This window comes from Phyllostomus discolor, chromosome 5, assembly GCF_004126475.2.
Source record: "Phyllostomus discolor isolate MPI-MPIP mPhyDis1 chromosome 5, mPhyDis1.pri.v3, whole genome shotgun sequence".
Taxonomy (NCBI): domain Eukaryota; kingdom Metazoa; phylum Chordata; class Mammalia; order Chiroptera; family Phyllostomidae; genus Phyllostomus; species Phyllostomus discolor.
This window is the reverse complement of record NC_040907.2, coordinates 146685354-146713126: the sequence shown is the minus strand read 5'-3', so window position 1 is coordinate 146713126 and position 27773 is coordinate 146685354. Positions and strand designations below refer to the sequence as shown.

Sequence of the window (27773 nt, the reverse complement as noted above, 5' to 3'; positions counted from 1 at the left end):
AACTTCAGTTTTTGCATTTGTAAAGTAGAGGTGGTACCTCATACCTGTTGTGAGGTTTAATTGACATAATGTAGAAAAAGTATTCAGTGTAGTGCTGGACACATAGCAAATGCTCCATGAATGGTGGCTTCTTAGCACCCTGTAATCATGTGATTATGGATGGCTTTTGTTTTCTTTTTGCTTTTGTTTTTCTACATTTTCTGCTATTAGCAAATGTTACTTTTATAGTTAGAAAATAAATTTTATATGTATATATATTTTTATTAATTTGACAATAGCAGTCAAGATATAAAATGGGTCCAAGAAGAGATTGCTAATAAAAAAAGTATAATCCTATGTGTTTTCTAAATGGAAGTAGCTCTAGAGTGTTAAATATTATTGGAATTTAGAGCCTAGTCCTGGGGATAGATGCTTAAGCTGCGGTTTTGTCTATGTCATATTGAGAAAAAAATGTGATTTCAGTGAGCACTTATTGGACAGGTTAATGACAGCAGATGAATCAGACATGAGCACTGCCCTCAGTGTTCTCGTTTTAGTGGCAGTGACGGAGTAGTGTCTAAAAGAAATGAAATGTTTCTGGTCCCTCATTGGTCCCTCATCGTATACACATTGCTCTCCCAGTGTGGCTGACCTCCGTGCTCAGGGGCCTGGGAGTTGGTGTGCTTACAGTACAGAGATGTTAAGAGGAAGCAGGATCTCTAGGAGGATTAATAGATAATCCGTTCCTCCTTCCAGGAGGAGGGAAAGGGAAGAGTTTCCATGTGGAAGGTTCTTTGTTCTCCTCAGGGGCCATCCATCTAGTTGTGTCCACAGTAATTACATGGACACTTGGCATTAGGTACCTTTCAAGTACAGACACTGGGATGCCAAGTCCTGATGATGTAAAAGTGGATGAGACCCAGTTCTCTGATCGCTGACAGCCCACAGCTTAGTGGTAAAGACAGACTATACAGCACTGTACAGCTGCTTTGCCTTTAAAAAACTGTATTGTGAATTTATGCTTTTAGGCTAGAAATACTCAAAAGGCACACCTGGTAGAACCTTGCTGTAAAAGACTTTGCTGTCATCAGGACTTAGGGTCCCAAACCTTTGTTGGCTGCACACCTTGTTTCATGTCACATGACCCATTTGCATCTCTTTATGTCATAGATGTCACCAACATTGCTCACTCCAAATGTAGCTGGCCAATCCCCAAATTCACGTGTCATGTAACATGCAGCATGGTCTGCCATTTGGTTCTGAGCATTTTGGGGTCCTTCATACATGTCAAAAAATCAATGTAAAAATAACATATGTTTTGTAAATAAAGTTCAAATACTCAGTTTGTAGGCTAGAAGAGAATTTCATAGATATAAAGGCAGTTCTCAACTAGTGATTAAGTGCTCTCTAAAAAGTTCATGGAAAAGTTCAAAATGGGTCATAGATTATCAAGGGAAATTTCTTATTTGATCCAAATGCTTCTTGACAGTAACAAGTGATGAATGTTTATACCATTTATAAGTAACCTATTTTTAAGGAGACAGAATCAAGGTGAATGGTTATCTTGTTTAGAAAAAGATAACCTTTTTTCATTTTTCCTTTTTAGAATAATAGTAATGTCTATACATGGAAACATTTTCATCTGACACTGAAAGATTTAAGATGGAAATCAAGTTGTTCTTCCTCATCCCCTCTTATGACCTCTATACCCTCCCCTCAAAGATAGTTAGTCACCTTCATTAAAAAAATAAAGAAAGAAAAAAGACAGTCACTTACAGCATTTCTTATACTTCCAAAGTAGAATTTTGTTAATATACTTACATATATGTATGTTTGTTAAAAAATTAAATGAACCCTGGCCAGTGTGGCTCAGTTGGTTGGAGCATTGTCCCATAACCAGAAGGTTGCATATTTGGCCGCTGGTCAGGGCACATGCCTAGTTTACAGGTTTGATCCCTCGTCCAGGTGCACAGGAGGCAACAAGTCGATACTTCTCTCCGGCATTAATGTTTCTCTCCCTTCCTTTCTCTAAAAGCAATGAAAAAATGTCCTTGGGTGAGGATTAAAAAAATTAAACGAGATTATATCACATGGCATTGTTTTATAGCCTGAAGTTTTCGCTTAATAGATCTTTGAGATATTTTTATATTAGCATATGCAGATCTCTTCCTCATTAATGGCTGCATAAAATTCTAATGTACAGATGTTTCATAATATCCACACATTGGTAGAGGTTTAGGTCAGTTCCTGTTTTTGTTGTCATAAACAGTGCTGCAGTGAACATTGAACATGTTATAACTTTATAAACTTTTGCAAGTACAACTCTATAAAGAAATAAAAGGCCAGGTAAATAGTAGCATAGGAAGACTTGATTTAAGTGGCCACATAGTTTTATCAATGATTAAAAGTCTTTGAGTGAGTTTGGCCTATTACAGTAAAGAGTAATTTAATGTTAGAACTTGGGCGAGACTTGTGATCATCCCACTCAACTTTCTTTTTCTACAGAACCAGGAGTGGTTAACCAGTTGTCCAAGCAGTCAGTTGACATAGTTGCTTGGTAAAGCTGGGGTTAGAATCCAGGTACCCTGATCCCCAGCCACCCAGCATCCTTTTCACATTTTGTACTATTTCCCCATAAAATCAATCACTTGCAAACTCTTAACATCTGACTTTTAACAATGGCTGTAGACTGTGTCAGTTTATAAAGTGAATATCCCATCTGTCAGCTGACAGTTTAAGTATAGGAATCATAGATAAAATAGTCAGTTTCCAGACATGTGAAGTATAATCATTATTAATATTATTTAACAGCTTTAGAAGTTATATAGGCACTGGTAGGACTTAACTGAGTGCTTCAATTTTATCTGAAGCAGAGTTTTGTTTTTTTTTAATTCTACATTTTTACTTTAATAGTCCTGAGGATTTTTAGGAGATCCTAAGTTTCCTCACCCCCACCCCAGCTTTATCAAGATGTAACTGACATACAACATGTGTAAGTTTAAGGTGTATGATATGATTTTATATATGTATATATGATCATAAGGTTTTAAACACTATTTGTCATATGTTATGATTAGATTAAATTGTTTTCCTTATCTCTCTTCTTGTAGAATCTTTAGATGAGTTGACCGATCTGGTGGTCAAGTTGTTTTCTGAAGTAGAGAACAAAAATGTCCCACTGCCAGAATTCCCCGAACACCCTTTCCAAGAAGAACATCTTAAAGTAAGTGCATGTGTTCTGGTTTTGTTGTGGTTTTTAAATTTATGGACTTATATGAGTGGGGACGCCCAAAAATTGAATGGATAAAAACTCGTGTATTTATTTTACATGTATAAACTTCAGTTACCTTCAAAGTACTCTCCATTTGATGATGCAGTATATCTGTCGAGACATTTTTTCCCACTGCTGAAAATGATTTTTGAACTCCTTAATTTAGATGCCTTTTAGTTGCTTGTGCCATTATTTGTTTCCCTTTGAGGACTTTTCATCCAGGGAAACAAAAAGTAAGTCTCTCAGGGTGAGATTGGGTGAATAGGGGTGGTGGGGCTCAGGGGTCTTGCTGTTTTTGGTCAAAAATGGCTGAACATACAGCACGATGTGGGCAGGTGCACTTGTAAGTCACCCATCATGAAATGGGCAAACACTCTGAAATGGGCAAAAAATTCACTGAAGCTGAACGTAACCTCTCACAACACCACCACTGATACACTGATACAGATGGGTTCCTAAAACAGTCTCCTAGCAGGGGAAGCCTGTGCCACAAGGGGCCCCCCTGCAGAAGATAACTCTGAGTTTTTTTGGGTCCCTCTCCTGTATACCTAGTTTACCAAAAAGTACATGGAAATTTTTGGAGGTTTTATTATTTATATAGTTTTTAATATTTAGCTGGAAAATCAAATCAATTTCATATTATTAGGGACATATATCACCAAAAAGATATCAGTATAATCTGATCTTTGCATGCTAAAGGTAGTTTTGATAGCTATAACCTTGGTGGACTATAAAAGCTAGAATCCAGTACCAGAAGGAAGCATCTGGAAGGATTTAGCTACATGTCTGGGGGACAAAACATGAGCTTTATACCAACTCTAATGACATCTCACCAAAAAAGAGGCCAGGTGACTATTTCTTTACAGTCAGTGTGATTTTCTTCGGCAATAGAATCTCTCTTGAATTTGGAATTCTTCCATGAAAATAAGTATTCGTAGTTTATAAATATTTTATTCAGTGGGAATTGTATACAGCTAATCTTTTGTGATTTGTTTGTTTTTTCCCCCTCCAGAAAATTTATAAAATAGTACCTATTAAAGATATTAGGAATCTTTATGTGACATTTCCCATACCTGACCTTCAGAAATACTACAAATCAAACCCTGGTCATTATCTTGGTCATCTCATTGGACATGAAGGGCCTGGAAGTCTGTTATCAGAACTTAAGTCAAAGGGTAAGTCACTAGGGTGCCGGCTTCTGAGTATAGTACCACACCATATCTTTTTACTCTGGCTCTCGTTTTCTCTTAAATATTTTCCTGTGAAAGAACATTTTTGGATTAGAGGCTGTTTGGGGCTTATGGGAGAGAGAGAGAGAGGTGGTGGTTGTTAAGTGTGCTTAGTTTTTTGCTTTGGGTTTTTTTCTTCTTCTTTTTTTTTTTTTTTTTTAAGAGAAAGGGAAAGGGAGGGAGAAAGAGAGGGAGAGAAACAGCAATGTGTGGTTGCCTCTCACATTCCCCCTACTGGGGACCTGGCCAGCAATCTAGGCATGTGCCCTGACTGGGAATTGAACCTGCAACCCTTTGGTTCACAGTCCGGCACTTAATCCACTGAGTGATGCCAGCCAGGGCTTTGCTTTGGATTTTGAAAAAATTTTCATAATTTATTTTACCCTTCAGCATTGAGCAGTAAAGGTTAGGCATTTCATAAGATATTTTGGTACTTTTAAAAAATTTATAAAGAGGTTAAAAAGTATAAACTCACATTGGATATTTTTCCCATCTCTGTGAAATGTCAGTACCCATTATTTATTAGCCTGCTCATAACCTTCAAACCAGAGGATGTAGTAGGATCTAGTCAGTTAATGATTTCCAAGGCCCCTCTCAGTTCAGGCTTTGCTTTACATAACACTCACACACAGTATTCTACCCTTGACTTGAACTGACTTGAGGGGTCCTAAAGAAAGCTTCCAACCCCACAAAAATTCCTTGAGTCTTCCACAGTATCTGAAATTGCTTTAATGAACTTTTTCTGTGTTTTTTTCCCCAGTCTTTTCTACAAGAGGCCCATTCTAATCTTTTGGGAACATACAATATGAATTTTCTTTTTTAAATTCCCTGTACTGAAAGAGGCCGTACATGCAATCATGTTATTTCTGTTGAATGTTACAGGCTGGGTAAATACTCTTGTTGGCGGGCAGAAGGAAGGAGCCCGAGGTTTTATGTTTTTTATCATTAACGTGGACTTGACCGAGGAAGGATTATGTAAGTATTGAGGGTTTTTTTGTTTTTGAATGAAAACTGACTTAGTATGAGTTACATTTTTTAAGTCCTTCATGCTGTGGATCTGTTTTATGTTGTAAAGCTATAACATTTGTGCACTTTCTCCACTGTATTTTTCATTTGTAATGTGCCCTTTGTTTCATGGGTGATTTTCCCACCTTAACATCTGAGCGTTGTGTTGCACCCGTAAATACGTACTTGGCTCACTTACTGCTCCAGAGCCCGTTCTGTCATCCTGGAACCTGGAGGGCCTTGCGTGCGGGACCCTGAAACCAGTCTCAGGGAGGGGAGAACTCAATTCGTAGAGGGACCCTCTTCCACTTACCTGACTTTACCTTAGGAGTGAGTTCACTGCTTTAAAGAATTTGAGGGCTGAATGGTTTTTAAGTGTGCCCCTTTTTTCCAGTACATGTTGAAGATATAATTTTGCACATGTTTGAATACATTCAGAAGTTACGTGCAGAAGGACCTCAAGAATGGGTTTTCCAAGAGTGCAAGGTACTTTCGTTTCACCAAAATTCTTCTTAAGGAAAAATTTCAGAAAACATATATATGAATATGTGAATTAATTTAAATTTAGGGCTCTGTGGAACTTTTAAAGTATTTTTTCCCTAATCTAAGTAAAACTTTATAATGTATAGTAGCTTTAGTTGAGGCTGAGTTGGACTAGTCTGATTGGCTGCGTGGGGCACAACTAAGGGTGAAGTCATCATATAACCTTTGTCAGGAGGGAAAAGGGAAGGAATTGGATTGCTTTTCTGTCCCTCAGAAGAATGCCAGCAGTTTCTTGAGCTTGTATCTGGGTTTACTTTACTCTGTCTGAAGCTATATGAGCTCTTTCATTTTCAGATCTGATCATGAAAATCTGCAGCAAACTTCAAATAAATAGTGAATTGTCTCATGTATGATTGTGGTCTTAAGAGTGATTTTATTGTATATATGGATGGGAAAGTCTAGCTATCTCCTTCCTTCCTCCCTTCATCCCTTCCTTCCTTCATAAGAAAAAAACATTATTTGTCTTCTAAATTTTTACAGGCTTGTTTTTAAAGGGCTTTAAAAGACATGTATTTTATATTTAAGGCCTATCAATATTCTGAAATGTATTTGAGGAACAGAGACATCTTTTTTACCTGGGGAAAAGTTTTGCGGTCTAGTCTCTGTGAAGTTTATGACTGTAGTGCTAATCTGGGTGCAATTCTCTGAATGGGTCAGCAAAATTACCACCTATGCAACTAACTGTTGGATCTCACAAGGTTCTTCCACACAGTTTTCCTAATCACTTGTTATTTTTATTCATGCTCTATACATTTTTAAATCAAGCATAGTCATTTTTTCTGAAAGTATAATGAAGTTAAGTATGGAGTAGAAAATCTATAGTGCAAACCAAACACACACACAAAAGGTATTTGTAAATAATAGTTGACTTGGGTCTAATTGGATTAACTTTCCATTTTAGGACTTGAATGCTGTTGCTTTTAGGTTTAAAGATAAAGAGAGGCCACGGGGCTACACCTCTAAGATCGCGGGGATATTGCATGTAAGTGTGCTGTTATTTTATTGTATGTATTGGTGTATTGAGTATTTCAGTGATCCTGCATGTATTACTCTCCATACTGCAGAAATGATAGAAATTGAAGCTAGCTGCAGTATAAATTTTTAGATAGACATTGTAGCAAGCTGGCAAACTTTGATATCAAGACATGCTTAATCTTAATTTTTATGATCCTAAAAATTATCATCTGTAATATTTTTATTACATAGGTATTTTACTTATTGACTTTAAATATTTTTCAATTCTATAATGTGTTAATAGATAATTATGGGAAAGCTATAGATCATGTATTCACTTTTCTTTTCTTCACTTCCATTCCTACCACTCCAGTCTGAACTACCATCGTTTCTTGCCTGGACTACCATCACAATCTCTTACCTGGGTTCCCTAGGTTCTTCCTTGTCCCCACTTAGTTTATTTTTCCAGCCTTAGTGATCTTTTGAAAACCGGAGTTAGATTGTTTTACTCCTCTGTGTCAAGTTCTTCAGTAGTTTCCCATCAAAGTTGGAATAAAATCCACAATTTTACCTTGGCCTTCAAGGTGATCTGGCCCCAGCCTGTCTCTCTGACCATATTGCATATCCCCCCAACCTACTCCTCCCATTCCCATTTCACTCCAATAATACTGTTTGCCTTATCTTCAAGCATTAAGTTCATTCCTCCACTCAGGGCCCTTATATTTGACTTTTTCCTGGTACACTCTCTAACCTTTGCATGGCTATGTGGGGGAAGACCCTTATCCTTTGGGTCCTTGCTCATGTGTCTCCTCCTCAGAGAGACCTTCTCTGACCTCCCCATCATGCCTCTGCCCCTTTTTAATTTTCTTCACAGCACCTGTACATACAATGACAGTATTTATTTATTGTCTCCCTCCTTCCCAATTATAGTATAGCTCATTTGAGAACAGGGACATCATCTGTCTCATCTATTGCTGCTGCTGTATCCACAGTAGCCCTTAGAACACTGTCTGGTACAGAGTAGGTGTTTTGTTGAATGAATGGATCAATCAGTCTGTCTCAGAATATTGGAAGTTGTTCTTACTAAAAAACATCTTTTACCTTATTTTTTCCCATTAGCAAAAAATATAAGCCATTTTTCCCCACAACAACCTTATAAATGTTTGTTTGATTACGTTCATAGAAATTTGAGAAGTTTGGTTCATAAAAATGTATTTACTTTATAGTAAGAATACTATGGATGTCAGCATTTAACCATCAAATTTTCTTCATTAACAATTACTCAGTTTTTAGGCAGAAATATTACTCACATTTTTCAATTTTGTTTTCTATAATGTAAGTATATTGGGAAATTAAGTATAAAGTCATGCCATAATATAAAACTGCTTAAAAGTGTGGTAGGAAAGAGGAAAAAATTGAGAAATTTTTCTAGTGTATTAAAATTGAATTGAAGGAAAGGGGGGGTATAAAATAATAGATTTCATGTATTAGAGATTTGATTGCTTTTTAATAAGTTAGCCTGATACATTTATTTACTTATTTATTTATTTACAGTATTATCCCCTAGAAGAAGTGCTCACAGCTGAATATTTACTGGAAGAATTTAGACCTGATTTAATAGAGATGGTTCTTGATAAACTCAGACCAGAAAATGTCCGGTGAGTTACTCAGCAGATTTTACAGTTACATACTAATTTTTCAATAATGTTCAAATTGGAAAACTTGAAGCTGTGAATAAAATGCTTTAAAAATGTTTATCAAGCATGATTACAAAGTAGAGGGAATAGTGTGATGTACCATTACCAAACCTCAACAGTCAGTACATGGCCAGTCTTTGTTATTCTTACTTACCCCTCTGCACTTATCCTCCCTCCAGGGGGAGGATTTTGAAGTAGTATCTCTAAAACATGAAGATTCTATCATGAATAAAATATAATAATAGATCGTCTTAATCTGGCTTTACCCTAATTCAAATGCCCAAGGTGTCATCTCACCTACCGGTTTTATAAGCAAGTGAGGACACTGTATTTTTTCAAGTAGAAGTAAGGATTACAGGTCAGAATTCTTCTGACCAACCAGGAGATCCAAAGTTGGAGAGGCTCTCACAGTAACAGAGATGTGACTGTTACAGGAGGAGTATGAGCTACCACATGATGTTTCTCCCTTAAAATGGAATCTCCTCTGTATTTTTCTGAAGTCAAATAATAGAAGGAATATATTTTTCCACATTTTGCATTTTTAATTTTACTCCTTTATCAAGGGCATATTTCCAAAATTCTCCTGAGAAAATAACAATTGAGTAGAATTTGCTTTTGACACAATCATTTTATGAATAAAATCAACCATCTGGTAGAACTTTTGGAAGGAAAAAAATCCTTCTAACAGAACTATTCTGTCAAAGTCTTTTTTCCTAGTTACCCTTGTTTGAACTTTTCCAGGCATATGCTAGCAACAAACAAAGGGAAAATTAAATTTTAAAAAATGACATAGAACTATAATATATACACACATTGTACCAATACCGGTTTCCGCTCTTTGATATTGTACCACGATTAAGAAGATGTGACCATTGAGGGAAACCAGATAAAGAGTACATAGGACTCTTTGTACTATTTTTGTAACATCCTACAAATTTACAATTATTTCAAAATAGAAATATTTTTAAAGTTAAAACAATTATTTACATTTAGCAACAAAATCATAAAATACTTAGGAATGACTTTCACCAATTAAGCAAAACCTCTACACAAAAAATATACAAAACAGAGCCAAGAGAAACTAAAGATCTTATACAGAGATTAGGAGGCTTGATAATGTTAAAATGTCACTTCTCTCTAATCTGATTCACAGACTCAGTGCAATCACAATCAGAATCGTGGTAGGCTTTTTTTTTCTTGCAGAAGTTGGTAGGGCGGTTTCAGAATTCATATGGATATACAAAGGGCCTAGATTAGCCAGAGCACTCTTGCACTGCCCCTTCCCCCCCAAAATTGGAGGACTTAGATTTGAAAACTTACTATTTATAAAGCTACAGTAATTAAGACATTGTAGTATTGGCATAAAGATAGACAAAGAAATCATTATAATAGAACAGAAAGTCCAGAAGTAGGCCCACACATATATGGTCAATTGATTTCTTTTTTTATTGTGGTAAAAATCATACAACACAAAATTTATCACCTTAACCATTTTTAAGTGTATGATTCAGTATGAGAAGTACATTTGTATTGTTATGAAACAGGTCTCCAGAACTTTTTCATCTTGTAAAACTAAAAATATACCCATTAAACAACCTCTTTTTTCCCTCCTACTATCCCTGGTTATCACCATTCTACTTTGTTTATATTTTGTTAAATACCTATTATAAGTAGAATAATACAACATGTTTTAATTTCACTTAACATAATATTAAGATTTCCTTCCTTTTTAATGCTGCATAATATTCCATTGTATGTATATATCACATTTTATTTAACCATTCATTACTAGTTAATTTATTTTTTGGCAAAGGCACCAACATAATTAAATTGGGAAAGGAAAGTGTTTTCAACAAATGGTACTCTTCCATGATCCATCATCCATATGGAAAAAATGAAACTTGACCTTTTCCTTATACCATTCACAAAAATTAATTTGAAATAGATTATAGACCTTAGTATAAATGCTAAAACTCCAAACTTCTAGAAGAAAACACAGGAAAATACCTTTAAAACCTTGAGATAGGCAAAGATTTTTTAGAACATAAAAACAGTAACCATTAAATAAAAAACATTGATAAACTAGACTTCATCGAGATAAAAACTTCTGCTCATAGGGTGATTTATGCATTTGCTTACATGATTAAAATATATTGAAGAAAAATACTTAGAACACATACTAAATCATTTTAGTCAGGTAAAACAGTGTAACTATACATTCTTTTAAAAAATCAAACTAAGTCCTCCTGAATTTTATTACAGACCTTTTAAAAACAAAACCTCCTATTATCAGCACAAGGAGAAAGAGCTTCAAACTTAATAATAGAACTTACAAGACAATTGTAAAGGTTCCTTTTAGTGACCATTTATGTGTGGTTTTGTCACCTACTAGCCATGAGATCTTGGATAGATCACTTTTCTCATCAACCAGCGTTTATTGAGTAATTAATGTGAAACCTCAGAGTTCATCACCCTGCAAAGGGGACACATGAAAAGTTAACTTTATATAATGTCACGAACACTGGCTCCCATTTAATTTCCTTGAAACCTGCCCATCTGCAAAATAACAATAGTATTTTATCTTTCTATCTGATGCAAAATAATTTAGCAAAATTGAAAAATGTTACACAAATACAAGGTAGTGCTGTCAAGATTATATGATAAGGCTGTGATTTTGGCAAGAAAGATTACTTAAATTGTGTTCATATAGGCCCTGGTTGGTGTGGCTCAGGTGGAGAGTCATCCCATACACCGAAGGTGGGGGGTTCATTCCCTGTGGGGTGTTCGGTCCCTGTTTGGGGTGTGTGTAAGAGGTAACCAGTCAATGTTTCTCTCTCTCTAAAACCAATCAATATATCTAGTTTTTTTTTTAATTATGGTCCCACAATTCTTGCTGCCCTACAGCCAATAATTTGACCCAGTAACACTTTGTAGGAGTGAAATTTGCAAGAGCATACATTTTACTTTTGTTTAAATTGCCTGTTTCTAAATTTGGTATCATATACAATTAGAATTGAGAACCTTTCTTCCTCTGTACACTCACCTTTGGGGGAAAAAATGTTCCTTCTACATAGGGTTGATCTCGGCGGTTCTGCCAGTGGTAACTGCAGCAGGTCAGTGATAGAGGGCATGACAGCCTGGATAACAGTGCCAGCTGCCAGGCCCGGCTGGGGTTGCTCCAGGGTAAGATTTCTTTCTTTATGGGGCTGAGTCTGCTGACGGGAGCATAGTGATTCCAACTTTGATAATTAAAAGGTACGGGGGCAAGAAGTGTTCCTGATAATCCTCCACAGGGGCCGGCGTGCCACCGGGACAGAGCTGCTTTGGCTCCTCTGCTTGTAATCTTTTGTTCCCTCACCTCTTGGCATCATGCCGCCTCTGACTTCCCTCCCTGAACTTCCTTCTTCCTTCTGACTTCTGAGCTGTTTCTACTTTCCCATCAAGAAAGCTTTCAATAAACAAGAAGATAGAGAGGTGCTTCTCGGTCTTGCCCCCCTCTCCCCGAGCAGCAGGAGGGCTAGGGTACGTGTAGTAGACATAGTAGATAGTAGTCTCTGCAGAAAAAAAAACAAACATAAAGCACAGATTTAGCAAGTAATAATAAAGGTGTGTTTTCGGCTTTTTGTATCTGTGCATGAGCCAAAGGGTTTACATTTTTGTTAACTCCAGGCCTGAGCTGTTCCTAGGAAGTTTAATTTTTAAGGACTACTTTTCAACTGACCTTGTTTTGTCCACCCCCCCAACTACTACTCTTTTAGTCAATAGCATACCCACAAGAACCTTTCCTGGAAGTACTTTTTCCCACTAAAAATGCTGGGCTATAACCGAAGGATACAGAGACTTTGATCGGAGACCTCTGTTACACACATTGCCTATTTCAGCTAAGCCTTATTGGATGTTCTGGGTCTTAAAGGCCCAATACATTCTTGGATATTATTTACATTTTCATGAGTGAGGTTCTATAACTTTATATATACAACATGAATTTGTAGATTTTTTCTTTTTTAATTTTTTTAAAAATTATTGATTTTAGAGAAACAGAAATATTGATTTTATTGTTACACTTCTTTATGCATTCATTGGCTGCTTTTCTTAAAAGATTTTATTTATTTATTTTTAGAGAGAGAGGAAGGGAAGGAGAAAGAGAGGGAGAGAGACATCATTGTATGGTTGCCTCTTGCACACCCCATACTGGGGACCTGGCCTGCAACCCAGGCATGTGCCCTGACTGGGAATCAAACCAGCAACCTTTTGGTTCCCAGGCTGGTCCTCAGTCCACTGAGCCACACCAGCCAGGCCCATTGGCTGCTTCTTGCATGTGCCCTGACCTTGGTGTATTGGGATGATGCTCTAACCAAGTGAGCTACCCAGTCACAGCGTAAAGGTTTTTTTCTTTGTTTTTTCCCCCTCTATCTCTAGGGTTGCAATAGTTTCCAAATCTTTTGAAGGACAAACTGATCGTACAGAAGAATGGTATGGAACCCACTACAAACAAGAAGCTATACCAGATGAAGTCATTAAGGTATGGTTAACCCAACTGCGAAGAAGTCTTTGTGAGAAGGGCACACCAACATGAGCTCCCGAGGTCAACCAGCTCACAGCCCAGGGTGCGGCCAGTGGCGGCCAAGTGCTGTCTGTACCATCCTGAGAGGAATTAAGAGGGAGCTGGAGAGCTGGACCTTAGGTTTGGCCTGAAGAAATGGCACTATGGCCTCCTTCTTCTGTGTCTGTCAGACCAGCAGGGCTGTCAGGCAGACTTCTAGCTTCATGCAGTCAGAGATCACTGAAGTCCAAAGCACACAGAGAAGCAAAGATACCAAGAGAGACGGCAGGAAGAGACGGGAGTCGGAAGCATGAAAAACAGATGCAAGGGCCTCAGAGAGCTCATGATCTTGCTGGGAATACAGGCAGGGAACAGTCTGCCCTTGAGGAGGTGCTGTATTTTGTGCCTCATGCTGCATCACTGCTCTTTTTGTCAACATAGGGAGGAGGATTGGCTTTTCCAAACAGGGATATTTAGGTAGTGTGTTGTCCCTTTCGTCAGTAGGCAAGATTCTGTTTGTGAGCCCTATCTACTTGTCTAGTACATTTCCCTTTACAGTTCTCATTGTGTAGCTTTGAGATTGTGTCCTTTATTCATGGGACATTTCTTAAATGTACCTGGGTAATGGCGATACAGAAAACAGAAGAAACAGTTTAAGAAAGAAAATCATTACTGGTACTTCTGACATATTCGCAGCATAGAAGGAGCTGCGGGCCCTTCCTTGTTAAACTGTGAGGAAGCTGATCTTCCATGAGTTAGTGCTGGGTCTGAACTAATCCTAAAACAAGAGAGAACCCCTATTCCCCAAATTCTGACCAGCATAGCTCTGCCCCACATGGGAATTTTTTAAAAAACAAATTTATCTGGGAGCTCAGCAGTAAAATTACTAAGTGCTTACTTGTTTCCACTGTTCGGCCATTCCTAGAGACTTAAGTTGCCACTTACAAATAGTATGGCCAACACCCCCACGACCCCAGTGCCAAAAGTCACAAATGCAGGGGCCAGAATAGAATTGCAGAAGCTGCCAGGTCCTGCCACATCATCTGGAGACCAAATTATCAAACCCAGAATTATTGGAAGTCACTTGCTTTTTATTTCTTTTTTGAACAATGAAAAGCCTTATAAATTAGAGTTCAGCAATCGATGGCCTGAGATCTGTCCCACTTAGCTTTTGGCACTAGCCTCTGGAACAGATCTAACTTGCAGGTAGTGTTAGCCCTGTCCCGTGATCCAGACTTAAGCCTTAAGTTTGTCCTTAACCTTGTGCTTGAATTACTGCTTCACTTGAAAGTTCACATGTCATTTGTGAGAGGTGTGAGCCTGGTATTAAGAAGTACTGAAGTGAAAGAAGCCCCATTTAGCCTTGTTTTCAGATCACACGTGTAAGTAACTTAGTGTAGCTGAAATTTTAACTCTTATATAAAAGACCTATTACCACCCCAGCCAGTATGGCTCAGTTGGTTGGAGCGTTATCCCATAAACCAAAAAGGCCGTGGTTTTGATTTCCAGTCAGGGTACATGCCTAGGTTGTGGGTTTGATCCTTGGTTAGGATGCCTCCGAGAGGCAACTGATCAATGTTTTATCTCTCGCATCCACATTTCCCTTTCTTTCTCCCTCCCTTCCCCTCTCTAAAATCTATAAGTATGTCCTCGGGTAAGAATAAAAAATAAACGACCTATTCCCTAGCCATTGCAGGAAATATTCCTGTACAGATTATTCCTTATTCTTTAGGAGGCAAACATGATCTTCATATGGACCAATTAGCCTCTCAGTGTTCCACAATCTCAGATTATTTCTTAACCCTATTGGGTCATTTTGGAGATATGGAAGGAGGAAAGCAAGGTAAGTATAAAACCTTGATTAGTACTTGAGACGCCAACTCAAGTTTTATAAAAAGTCATCAGTAGATCTGAGGAGTAGCCTCTTTGTTTTTGATGGAAAAGAATGCTATGTGACATTTATCCCCTTAATATTTGCCTGGATATTAAGTGAAGTGACTGTTTTTAAACTCTGTTTTTCATCATCTATCCAGAAATGGCAAAATGCTGAACTGAATGGGAAATTTAAACTTCCAATGAAGAATGAGTTTATTCCTACGAATTTTGAGATTTTACCATTAGAAAAAGAAGCAACACCATGTCCTTCTCTTATTAAGGTAACATGTTAGATACAGTGATTCTAAATTCAAGGGACAGACCTATTACATGGAAGGGACTTAGAGAGATGATTTCTTGCATTTGGTACTTTGTTGATTTGGGGGGCTCACATCCAAAGAGACGACAGAAAAATTGCAGAAAGAACACTATAAGAAGCATTAAAAGACTCCAAATGTTAAAGCAAACAAAACTACTAAACAGAATCTAGGGAATTGTTTTCTCTGCAGGGAAAAAAGGGGTAAGTCTAGACTGTAACAACAAGTCTATTGAAAGATAGTGTCTTCTTTTTCATCTTCACCGAAGACCCAATAAAGAAGTAGATTCGTGCTGCAGCATGAAAATCAGAGATAAGAATCTAAAGCCTGGAAGGGACCGTCCACACCCGAGCAGCGGGGCTGTGGTATTTCCCTGCCTTTGAAAACAACTCTCTTTGACAGCGCGGTGTGGACCCAGATAGGAAGGTCGTCTGGGCTGTGGGTTTTCTTTTTCATTTTCAGAATGTTATTGTCATGTTGTTAATTCATACCTTGAGTAAAAATTGTATAGAAAAAGGATCAAATTATTCCAGCACATTCTTTTTGAAACTAACTTTTTCTAAATTCACCACCATCGACACTCATTTTTCTTGATTTTCATTTTCTTGAAATGACCAGCATTCAGTTCACTCAGTGAGATAAGAACTAGTATTTAGGAGTATGAAGTTTAATTTATGTGAAGCAATTACATTATTATTATTAAGACAACCATTTTTCTTTAGAAATGACATTTTAATAAGTTATAGGTTAGGCTACTAAAAGACAAAACTTGTTTCTCTCTCAAGTTTTAATTGTTGTTTATTTAAATAGGCCTTTTCAGAGTAAACTAATGAGAACATTAAGCCATTTATATCTGGTCAGAGTTTCAAGTGAACACCTAAGGCTAATTTTGATACAGGGCAAGAGAAGCAGAGAGTCAAGGTGGTAGCTCATTCGTTCACCCCCAGCTGTGTTACTCTGCTGGGTAACACATGACTCCAAAATTTAGCAGCTCAAAATCACAAATACTTATTTTATTTTATGCAGTTGGGATGAAATTGTTGGGTAGTTCTGGCTAAGGGTCTCTCATGAGGTTATAGTCAAGCTGTTGGCTGCAGCTTCAGCCATCTGAAGGTTCGAGTAGAGCCGGAGGGTTCAACCTGAGCTGCAGTTCCACGGTTTCTGGCAGATCTCACTTCTTCCCCACTTGGGTGTCTACATAAAGTCACTTGACATGGCATCTGGCTTCCCCCAAAGTGAGGAAGCCAAGAGGGAAAGTAAGTGATTAGCACGTAAGCCACAGTGTCTTACATAATGTAATTTTAGAGGTGTCATACCATCACTTCTGTCACATTCTGTTGGTCAGACAGACCAGACCAACTGTGGCTCAGTGGGAGAGAGGACATCACAAAGGTGTGGGTTCCAGTAGGCAGGGATCCTTGTGGCCCACCTTGGAAGCTGGCTACCACATTGCACCTAAGGACTCCTGCATCTGCCTCCCAGGGTCCAGAAAGACAGGGACAGGACAGTTGGTACTGGCTTCTCCAGTCTGAATCTCCCTCTACCGTGTCCCCATCTCATTAATCCAGGGGAGATAAAGCGGTGATTTCTCTCTGCTACTGGAATTGCCAGTCCTCTCTTTTCACTTCCTGCCTGCTGGCCCTCTGAGTGTGCTTCAAGGCCAGGAGACAGAGCCTCTCCAGAACTCTTGAAGTGTGGTGAACATTTTTGCCGAAGATGCCCATATTTCCATAACCAGTTCTTTTCTCCATCACAGGATACAGCTATGAGCAAACTCTGGTTCAAACAAGATGACAAGTTTTTCTTGCCAAAGGCTTGTCTCAACTTTGAATTTTTCAGGTAGGTAAGATAAATCAAGCTACAAAGCTTCTTATACAAGTTAATAATTACTTTCTAAAGGGTTTCTTTGGTTCCTTGAGGACCCATGTCTAAAAACAAAAGGAGTTAGAGGTATTTAGCCTAGGCAAGAGAAAGCTGCTGCCCTTAAGCCTTATTGTAGAAACCAAGGTTGTCCTTGCTTCCCTCTCCACTGAGGAGCAAACCCTTTAACTGAAACGATTTGGGTGAGTTATTAGGAGAATGACCTTCCTAATCATTAGGATTTTGGAATCTGGAAAGGCTATGGACTCACCCAGAAGTTTCATTAAAGAAAGATTAAATAATTTGGGCATTTTTGTTGTGGTTTTGGCTTTGTATTCCTGGCACATGCCCTGCAGAAGAGTGTGGTAGTAGTTCCTAAATGATGTGGAGTCTCTTCCAGCCCATTACTTTTCTGGAGCCCGTAGATATTGCTCTCTCTACTCCTGGCTCGGTTAGAAGCATACCTCAGAGAGATTGCGGGTTGGGTTCCAGACCACCGCAGTAAAACGAGTATCGTAATAAAACAAGCCATAATTTTTTTGCTGGTGGAGCGTCTTGCTTTCAGTTTGTAAAAAAAACTCAGTATCTGTGAAGCACAATAAAGCAAGTTATGCCTGTATTTTCCCATTTGGCTTCAGAATACCTTTTGAGAGACCATTTGATATTTTTACATATTCTAAACCACCCAGCATAGTTCTTAGAATTAAAACTGTCTGCCTCCAACCAATCCTGTCTGTGGTGTGATCTCCCTAGAGGTGTATACACTGTTAGCTTTCTTGTAGATTCTTGTGGAAATTTTTTGTGTATGTATATATCCTTCTATTCTTTATTGAAATTTGATTATATTATGCATTCTTAGTTATAGTTTCTAAAACTCTGTGATCCATATTTAAATATATAGCATCTGATTACAAAATCTTGTTTTTCAAGTTGAGAAATGAATCAGAATTTAAGCATTTCAATTGAATCATGTTCTCTTTTAAAAGTTGGTGTAGGGCCCTCTCCAATCCACCGGCATGGCCACTGTGGGCGCAGCATTTTAGGATGCTTCCTGGAACTGCATTCGGAGCTCAGGCCATGGGGCTGTGAGCTCCCAGGCCTGGCTTGTTCTGGCTTTTCCCTTCCACCTAAGAAAGGTGCATAGCCCGTGCCTGTGGGGCTGAGCCCTTTCCTAGACTCTTTTCTTTTGATGAGTTTGCTTTTCTGAGTTGTGCCCTAAATTTCTGAGCTGCTGTTTGCCTAAAAAGGGATGTCTGTCGCCATGTATAATACTTTAAAAAATTCAGTGACATGGCATTCACTTAGATTTTCCAGATGGAGGACGTTTGGATAGCCGTGGAGTTTTTTTTCTTTGATTTTAATTCTGAAAGTGACTGAGCATTTTATCCCTATTTTTGCTGCATTATCAGTTTTTTGATGAAATTGTTGGCTTTGCTCTCAGTGCATTAGTTATATTTACTATACTATGGAGTGAAACTTTGAATTTGCTGCCAAACAAGCCAAGAGAGCACCTGCCTCAGGCTCTTTGTACTAACTGTTTTCTCAGCCAGGAAAGCTCTCCACCTACCCAGACATCCCTAGGCCTTGCTCCTTTGCTTCCTCCAGGTCTGGGCCTTATTAACCATCTTAGCAATCTTCTGTCCCGTCACCACGACCCATCACTCCATGCCCCTCCCCCTGTTTAATTTTCTTCTATAGCACTGTCACCACCTGGCATGTATTTACACTTAATATGTGTGTCCTCCAACTGGATTATAAACTCTGGTCAGTGACTTTATCTGATTTGCCCCTTCTGTATTCCCAGTAGCTAGAGAAGAGCCTAGCATTGTATTTAATTAGGCTTGTAATAAATATTTGTAGAATGAATCTTTTACCTACTTCTCATAAAGGTAAGCAGTGTCATATAGTCAGATGTATAGATCATTTTCTAAAATTTGAGTCTTTGCTGCTACCAACCCAGGTGATGAGGAAAATTATATTTCTTAATTTTAGGAAATTGAGTTTTAAAAGAGGTGATCTCTGTGGTCCTATTTAGCCCTTGTGCTCTATAATTGTTCTCTGTTGTTGCTCTTTCTCACTTAAATATTTTTCTATCTTAATATTATTTTCTAGTTCTGGCTGCAGTTACATGGTGGAAATTGTTAATTATTTTACCAACAGTGTTCTAGCTTTATTGGTTTGGGGGAAGCTCCGAGATAAGTGAACATTTTCACAGGTCTCAATTTTTCTAAATTCATGTAACTATAGCACACAAACCTCTCAGTGTCATGGTCCACCAAGTCCACCAAGGTATGCTCGCTTAGAAAGACAAAGGGGACGTGCCAGTGCTGAATCAGATCTTTCAACCTTACCTCCTCCTATTAGTCTCAACGTAGGTATGTGTTTGGGCTGGTTCCACTCCTTCAAACTTTTCGGGGATAAGCAGCTCCTTCTTCCTCTTCACCTCCACCAGCACACATGGCATATTTCAGACTTCTTTTTTAGGTATCTGTTTTTCCTCATAAGAGACAGACTCAAGAATTCAAACGGTGTCTTCAGGAAATTGTATGAATTGATGTTCAGTTTCTTGATCCATCTCGAAAGGCCACATATCACATTGGGAAGTAATAAATCAGCTATTTTACTGTCAACATTTTCTTCCAGCCCATTTGCTTATGTGGACCCCTTGCACTGTAACATGGCCTATTTGTACCTTGAGCTCCTCAAAGACTCACTCAACGAGTATGCATATGCAGCAGAGCTAGCAGGCTTGAGCTATGACCTCCAAAATACCATCTATGGGATGTATGTAAGTACCCATGTCTTAGAGTCTTCCACTCATCAACATTTTTTACATTGATTTGATGGAAGCATTTTTGATTGAGGGTATGAGTTGAATTTATTTATTTTTTTAATCTTTATGGCTAATCATATTTCCTCATCATTTAATTTTTAAGTTAGCTTTTATTTTAAGTATTCAGCAGTATACTGTTCATATTATGCCAATTTTCCTTGATTTCTTTTTTTTTTAAACATCTGTCATCAAATTATCATATTTTTCTCCTCAACAAAATTGGACCCTGATTTAGGTTTAGATCTAACCCATTCTGTGTCTGAAGTCTTGGTCTTTGACAACAGAGAGTGACATCTTGCTGCCACTGTAAACATAAGGTTGGCCTATACAATTTCCTTAGCAATTCAGATCATGAGGCTGCATATCCATACTCTTCGGTCATGTTTCTTCATTACCATGCCACTGCTTGAGGTATCAAAGCATTTCTTTTGTTTTTCTTTTTGTTAGTCGCTACATTTATGCTGATCCTCTCCATTGCAACATGACATACCTGTTTATCAGGTTATTGAAGGATGATTTAAAAGAGTATACATATGCAGCACGCCTCTCAGGTTTGAGCTATGGCATTGCATCAGGAATGAATGCAATACTTGTAAGTAAAATGAAAACCAAAGAAAAGGCACCACACCGTTTTAAGCATTATGTTGAGCTTGGGAAAACTATTAACTTCTGCATTTTTACACAAGAAGATTGATGGTTTTTTCCTTGCATCTTTTTAATGACTGAAGAACTCAAACTGGTATTAGCAATACTAATGAATGATTTAGTAGAGTTTTAGTGCATCTTGTGAACATGTATGTGTGCTACATTTACATGCATGTTCCTCTGCTTGAAATGCCTAACATAGTAATCCTGAGAGCATGTTGTCCTTTTCATGTATTTGAGTATATTAACATCTGTAAAAGAAAGATGTCCATAGTTACTGTTGTGGTGCTTGAATTTTATTTACGTGTAAGCTTTCTTTATGTCTATTGACAGTAGTAGAAAGTTCCTATGTTCAGATATTTGTGACATTTTCATTTAATTTTTTTGTAGCATGCATCATTAACTACTTTTGAGTGTGTTTTAAAATAAGCATTATTAAATATACTCTAAGAAATAACTAGGTCCTTTCTCTTGACACTGTTTGTGATGTTTACAAACTTGTATCTCGTTTCCAAATTAATATCCCTTTATGGCACACATTCTTCGCTTTTCTTGAAAATATATTGTATGTTTTAGTAACAACTAAAATGAGAGCATGTGCCGTGTAATCCTCTTTATAAATTCTTATGCAAAAGGTTTTAGGGATTTTAAATTTTATTTATTTTCAGTGACTTTTTTTTTCTTCACACAAGTAAATTTTCTGGTAGTTTTCATTTAATGTATAACAATGTATATAACCTAACCATTATCAGAATCCAGGGAAATTTGAAGCTCAGAGTCCAAATAAACTCCAAATAGAAAAGTAATAATCCATTGTTTATTTTTCACTGTTGAGTTTTAGAAGCATGTCACCATTTATATAAATAATTTATTTGTGAGAAAATGAGCTTTCAGCCAGTTGTCAGTCTAGTTTGCACAGTATGTGATATGCTTTCCATGACTGAGGCCCTCCACTTTTGCTGAGGTTTTTCTATCATTTTTTATTCCATAGGTATTCTAGCTGTATTGTATCCTCTGCTGCAGTGGGTGCCACCATGTGCAAATAGAATAATAGTAAATATGGTTATGGGAACCCCCCACTTTTCAAAATGTTATTTTCAGAGACTATTAAATGTTCCTAAGGCAAAATCCAGTGTACCCTCACCACACATGTGTTTTGCCATTAGCTTTCGGCTCACCAGCAGAACTCCTCCAGCAGCAAGCAGTAGGACACAGACCCTTACTGGACAGCACTGAAGGGCACACATGACCAAATGCAACATGAAAAATTGGGGCTGCCTGATTTCTCCAAATATGTTCTAAAAAATATTTGAATATAAAAAATTTGGGGACATGTCCAATAGTTTGAGGATAACACCTCCCCTATGATTTTTACCTTCTTATCACCTATGAAAACGTTAAGCCAGCCATTCCTTAGATATTTTTTGAAGATTAAACTTAAAATGCATTCTGTAATTGCTCTTGACTTTACAAGAACTTAAATTATGATGACGTGTGTGCTGCCACAGTTGGGCATCAGGTGAGTTTTCCTGCTATTGATTTTATTTAGGAAAAGCAAGATTATGCTGTTGGGTGTTAGTCAATACCAATGGTTAATGTTGTCTAAGTGTTAAACTATATTCATGAGAAGTTAAGTTAATTTAATTTCTTGTTTCATTTTTATTTTAAAGCACTTGGTTTTGGGATTTTCTGAATGTTTACAAATCAAGCTTAAGGTGTCTCATGATATTTTTAGACCTTTAACACCCCAAACTCTTTCTGTAGCTCTCGGTGAAAGGTTACAATGACAAGCAGCCAATTTTGCTAAAGAAGATTATTGAGAAAATGGCTACCTTTGAGATTGATGAAAAAAGATTTGAAATTATCAAAGAGGCAGTAAGTTTTCTGAACTTATTTTTGTAATTTGTTGTTTTTTTTGTTCATAAGTTAATATGAAGTGATTTTAAAAGGATTTATAAAATTAATGACTCTGTGTCTCCATTCACTAGTATATGCGATCTCTTAACAACTTCCGAGCTGAACAGCCTCACCAGCACGCCATGTACTACCTCCGCTTGCTGATGACTGAAGTGGCCTGGACTAAAGACGAGTTAAAAGAAGCGCTGGATGGTGAGTCTCTTTTCTGTTGATAGCCTAATACTTTATTTTTCTTTTATCTTTATATCTACTGTTTATGCTTTCTGATAACTTACAGTTCTCTTAAAGCCAGATTGCTTACTTTTTTATAAAAGCAGTGGTGGCCTTTGGTATTCAGGCAGTTTACCCACATTTGCTGTTTTCAACTTGGACCAACAGCAGTTAATTAGTTCTGTTTGTGGATTTCTGCAGATGACTAAATGTTTTGACCAAAGCACTTACCTTGCTAATATTGTTTTCAGAAAAGGAAAAAGGGGCTAGGTTTGAAAGTCCCACCCCAGGGAAAGTGCTCAGGCATCTGGTTCTGTTTAGTTCAGGGAAAAACTAGGAACTGTATAAAGACTGAAGTGTCTTCTTTTTCTTTTTCCTAAAAGTTTAAATCTAGTTTTCATAGGGTTTGCTTGAAAGTTATAAAATCCTTGAGGGCCGTGATTATGCCTTCCTTTTATTGTCTTTATTTACTATCTAGTATAATATCATGCCCTCTGTGTGTGTGTCTAATGAATGCCTATGGAATGGAATGAAATTACTTTTAGGGTTGCTTCACTGGAAAAAGTGTAGACTGCTATCACCCTTTGTTGTTTTGTCTTTTTCATTTCTCCAGCATTACTTTACCAATTAATCTTCTTTCTGCATGCTCAGCAATGAGGAAAAAGAATACTGTTGAATTTTTAATGCTCTTTTATGCTAAGTCCTCACTTACACTTATTATGTAACCCTCCACTTTTGTTGTCTTCAGTGACAAACCGTGAGCACAAAGTACTGAAAAATCATTATTTTATTAGTTGCCTCAGGCATTGGGAAGGTATATGGATTATAAAATAATTAACTAGAACAGATACATTTTTAACCTTAATAGTTAATACACCTTTCTTTGCAAAATGGTTATGGGTCACATTCAGTTAATAGTAAAAATTTTACTTTTAAATAAATACTGCATAGTTGATTTTAAATACATTTTTCAAGAAACTGAACCTGTATTCAGCATGATCAACAAGCAGAAGCTTTTGGATTCCTCAACCCCCTTTTTTAGTTTCTGGGTCAGATGTTATATGAATTTTAAGCAGAATAAACTCTAAAGTGTCTCAGGCATATGAAGCCTTCCTAAAATGTAATTTACAAAGAGAAAACAATTTCTTAGTTGCAATTCTTTGCTCTAATAAACAGTCATTCTGTTTTGTTATATGTATTTATGTAGTAATTCAGTAATGCCCACGTAACTTAATCTGCAGACAACTCATTGTGAGAGGCTGGCTCCCTCGTGACTCTAAGCCAGTCAGCTACCCAGGTGCTGGGGTAGCAAGAACCTCAGAATTTATTATGGTCCGACAGCATTTATTGACTGCATGTTATGCACCAGGTCCTAGACTCCAGTTACTTGAAATTAAGAAAAAGAAAAGAAAAAGATCATTTAGATGGGGCTCCTTTGATCCAGGGAGCTCCAATCTAGTGGCAAAGAATGAATGCAAACAGACCATTGCAGTAGAGGCAGAGCGAGCAGGTGTCGTGACAGAGGTCTGCAGAGAGGGCTCCGAAGGCAGTGCAGTGGAGCAGGACAAGCGTGCACTTCAGAATCAGGCCGGCCAAGGATCACATGCCAGCTCTGCAACGTACTAGCTTGATGATTTTGGTCAGGAAATTTACATTTTCTAAACTTAAGTTCTCACCTTTCAAATGAGGAAAATAGCACACACTTTACAGTTTGCAAAATCTGTAAGATACTAGACAACAGTGAGCACTTGTTAATTCCTTTCTCATGTCTCTCTTTAAATTTCAGCCACTTATTTTAGTGTCCATTGCAGCAATTATTAGTATGGTATCCTAATAGAGAAGGGGCAACTCTTCCTTATTGAAGGATTAATACATAGGAAAGTGGGTAGTAGAAAACTCACTATTAGGATTCTATAATAATAATTGATACAGGCAATAGATACCAGTGTTGCTAAAATTTGTGGGTAGAGTTAAGGAAAAACAGGATATTTGTATAGTTTCAAAGTATTTCCCCCAAAATAAATATTTACTAATTACAGTGGGAAAAGTAAGCATTGATGAGCAGGTGGCTTTTCCTAATTGCTTGCAGCACATACGTGAGTTACTCAATTATAACCAAAAGAATAAAATAGTACACTTGCAGTGCAGACACCTGGCAGACACCACCCTTCCCACGTGGTCGGTGTTGACATCACCAGTGCCACAGCATGGCAGCACCACACACCCCTGATGTGCCACACTGAGGAAGGCATGCTACTTCTGTGGTGCTCTTCCTATGTAAGCTCAATTTAATTATGACAAACCAAAACAAAGGGCATTGTATAAGATCGCTGAACAGTACTCTTCAAAAATCTGACAGTCATCAAAGATAAGGGAAGACCAAGAAACTGTCGCAGATTGGAGGACACATGACAACTAAATGCAAGGTGGGACTTTGGGTTAAATCCTAGAATAGAAAAGATATTAGTGGAAAAATTGAAATCTGAATAAGAGTCCATATTTTAGTTAATGGTATTGTACTAGTGTTAATTTCTTAGTTTTGATCATTGTACTGTGCTTATGAAAGATGTTAACATTAGGGAAAGCCAAGCCAAGGGTATACAGGAACTCTCTCTGCTGTTTTTGAACTCAGAACTCTTCCGTAAGTCCCAAATTGTCTCAAAGCTGTTTTGCAAAACCTTGTAAGCAGAGCTCTCTTTTTCTTACCCCTTTCCAGACGTCACTCTTCCTCGCCTTAAGGCCTTCATACCTCAGCTCCTGTCACGGCTGCACATTGAAGCCCTTCTTCATGGAAACATAACTAAGCAGGTGGGTGGTGGAAGTGTTGGCACTCTTTTATGAATCAGTGCAGGAGCTTTTTCCCCTTAGTCTGTCTGAGACTACTCACCACCACAGTGGGATTATAAGCACATCAGGACGCACTGAACCTTCTCTGCTCTCTGGAGGAAGGAAGGAGGAGGAGGCATAGGGGAGGGGCACGAGTGTGGTTAACTGTGGACCTACTGTCACGGCTGCTACTTCTGCTGTCCCCTGCCTTGTGCAGTCGCAGAGGAAGTGAGAAAAATTATCCCTACTCCGTATAGGACAGCAGGACTGTAGTGAGTAAGAGCACATGGTGTGGAGTCAGACAGCCTGGATTCAAACCCTACCTGTGCCACACACTGTATACAAAATCTTCTGAAAACGGCTCGACCTCTCCGTGCTCAGTTTCCTGTTTGTAAAAGTAGAGTTATTAGGGTTAAATTTAATGGTGAAGGCCAAGTGTCCAGTGTGTGGGTGGCACTCTGGAATTCCCGTCAGTCTGTCTCAGACGCTCACATGCTCTACCGCTCTGCTGTACTGCCTCCAAAATGCTTAGCCCCGTGGCAGAGACAGGGTTCTTAGCAAGGTCCTTTTTATTCAAAACGAAGCCTTATGCTCACCTCCTTTGCTTTGCTGTAACCCAGCTGTGATTCACGTGGGCTGCCTTTCCCTCACCAGCGCCTCTCCAGCTCCAGCAATGCCTTTCCCGCAGCACCGAGAATGTCTGCGTGCCTGTTTCTCTTCACTACCGTCACAGTGACTAATGTGGATCAACAAATTTAATTTTTATCCATTTGAATGGGGTCAAGTATATTTAAGATTTAAGGTTTATTTCACAGACATGTAGTTTTCATATGCATGGGATATCAATATTCTGTTTTTTATTTTCACAGACTACATACATTTGTGTTCTTGTAATGTAGTGTGGCCTGTCTTTTTCCACAGGCTGCATTAGGTGTTATGCAGATGGTTGAAGACACTCTCATTGAACATGCTCATACAAAACCTCTCCTTCCAAGTCAGCTGGTTCGGTATAGAGAAGTTCAGCTCCCTGACAGTAAGTTGAAATGCTGTAACTTTGGTAATGAACAACTTTGACATAGTATTGTGGGTGATCGCAGGGAGATCGAATTCACTTGGATGACAGTGTATTTTATGGTAAAGAACTATGGGATCCTCTACTGTTTCTAGAAGCATGGTTAAAGAGATAATTCTGCCAGGAAGTTCTCAGTAGGTACACCAAAGATGTGAAGTTCAAGGTAGCAATTATTTTGGAGAGAATGATACTGGATTGACTGGTAATTGAGTATACAGGTGTTAGGAAGTAAAAATATCACAAAGCTAAAGAAAAGTTGATTATGAATCATGAGATAAAATTTATAAAAAAAATGAAAACTAGAATTATAATATCTAATTGGAAGACCATAGTGTCTTTGGCAGAAATTGTTTTAGGAAAGCCACAGGTGAACATAATGACATGTATTTATTATATGCATATTTTATGAGGAATTTTAACATAAAAAACAGATAATGTATTAGAGTTTGCAATATTGGGTTACTTTTACATTAATGATGGTTTCTCTTTATATAAAAACTCATTAAGCATATTTTCAATATTGTTCAAAATTGTCTAGTGGGAAGTTTATTAGACCAGGGTGAGAAGCATTGATTTTTGTTTTTTTAGCCACATTCGATTGTTGGCTGTTTCCCATACATACTTTGTCTGTGCTTTCTTTTTCCCCAGCTATTTTATCCTCCTGAAATATTGCTCCTTCCCACCCCCAACCCTCCTTTTCCTCATGGACCTATGTGTGCACCTCTTCATTCCTTCCTCACCCATGTTATAAGCTCCCTATTCCACTAAACTTTTCTAAAACTTCCAGCTGGAAGTAATCACTTACTCTTCCGACTTCACAGCACAGGTTTTCTGAACCTTTCCTTATTTAAGCTACTCAGCACTTCTCCCCTTGCACTGGAATTGAAATGCATCTCCATATCCCTTGTTAGCTTATCCATCTCTTAAGACCAGGGTCTGTGCCTGGCTTATTTGAGTAGCTACAAAGCCAACTCGAACAGAGTACTGCCTCAAGATA

General features: G+C 38.0%; 1 protein-coding gene across 4 annotated transcripts in view; it reads left to right on the top strand.

Annotated features, from left to right (window-relative positions):
- IDE (insulin degrading enzyme) overlaps nt 1-27773 on the top strand; it is a 92763-nt gene that overhangs the window by 53338 nt on the left and 11652 nt on the right. For 3 of the 4 annotated variants that reach the window (XM_036026997.1, XM_028511470.2, XM_036026998.1), the window contains exons 6-19: nt 3090-3202; nt 4263-4425; nt 5362-5454; nt 5879-5970; nt 6929-7009; nt 8536-8639; nt 13098-13200; nt 15255-15377; nt 17170-17252; nt 19917-20061; nt 22516-22626; nt 22740-22860; nt 25595-25686; nt 26626-26737. In XM_036026997.1, coding sequence (XP_035882890.1) covers nt 3090-3202; nt 4263-4425; nt 5362-5454; nt 5879-5970; nt 6929-7009; nt 8536-8639; nt 13098-13200; nt 15255-15377; nt 17170-17252; nt 19917-20061; nt 22516-22626; nt 22740-22860; nt 25595-25686; nt 26626-26737 — 1536 coding nt within the window. Of the gene's footprint in view, nt 1-3089; nt 3203-4262; nt 4426-5361; nt 5455-5878; nt 5971-6928; nt 7010-8535; nt 8640-13097; nt 13201-15254; nt 15378-17169; nt 17253-19916; nt 20062-20553; nt 20699-22515; nt 22627-22739; nt 22861-25594; nt 25687-26625; nt 26738-27773 lie in introns of all 4 variants that reach the window. The other variant, XM_028511471.2, reaches the window with a different exon arrangement.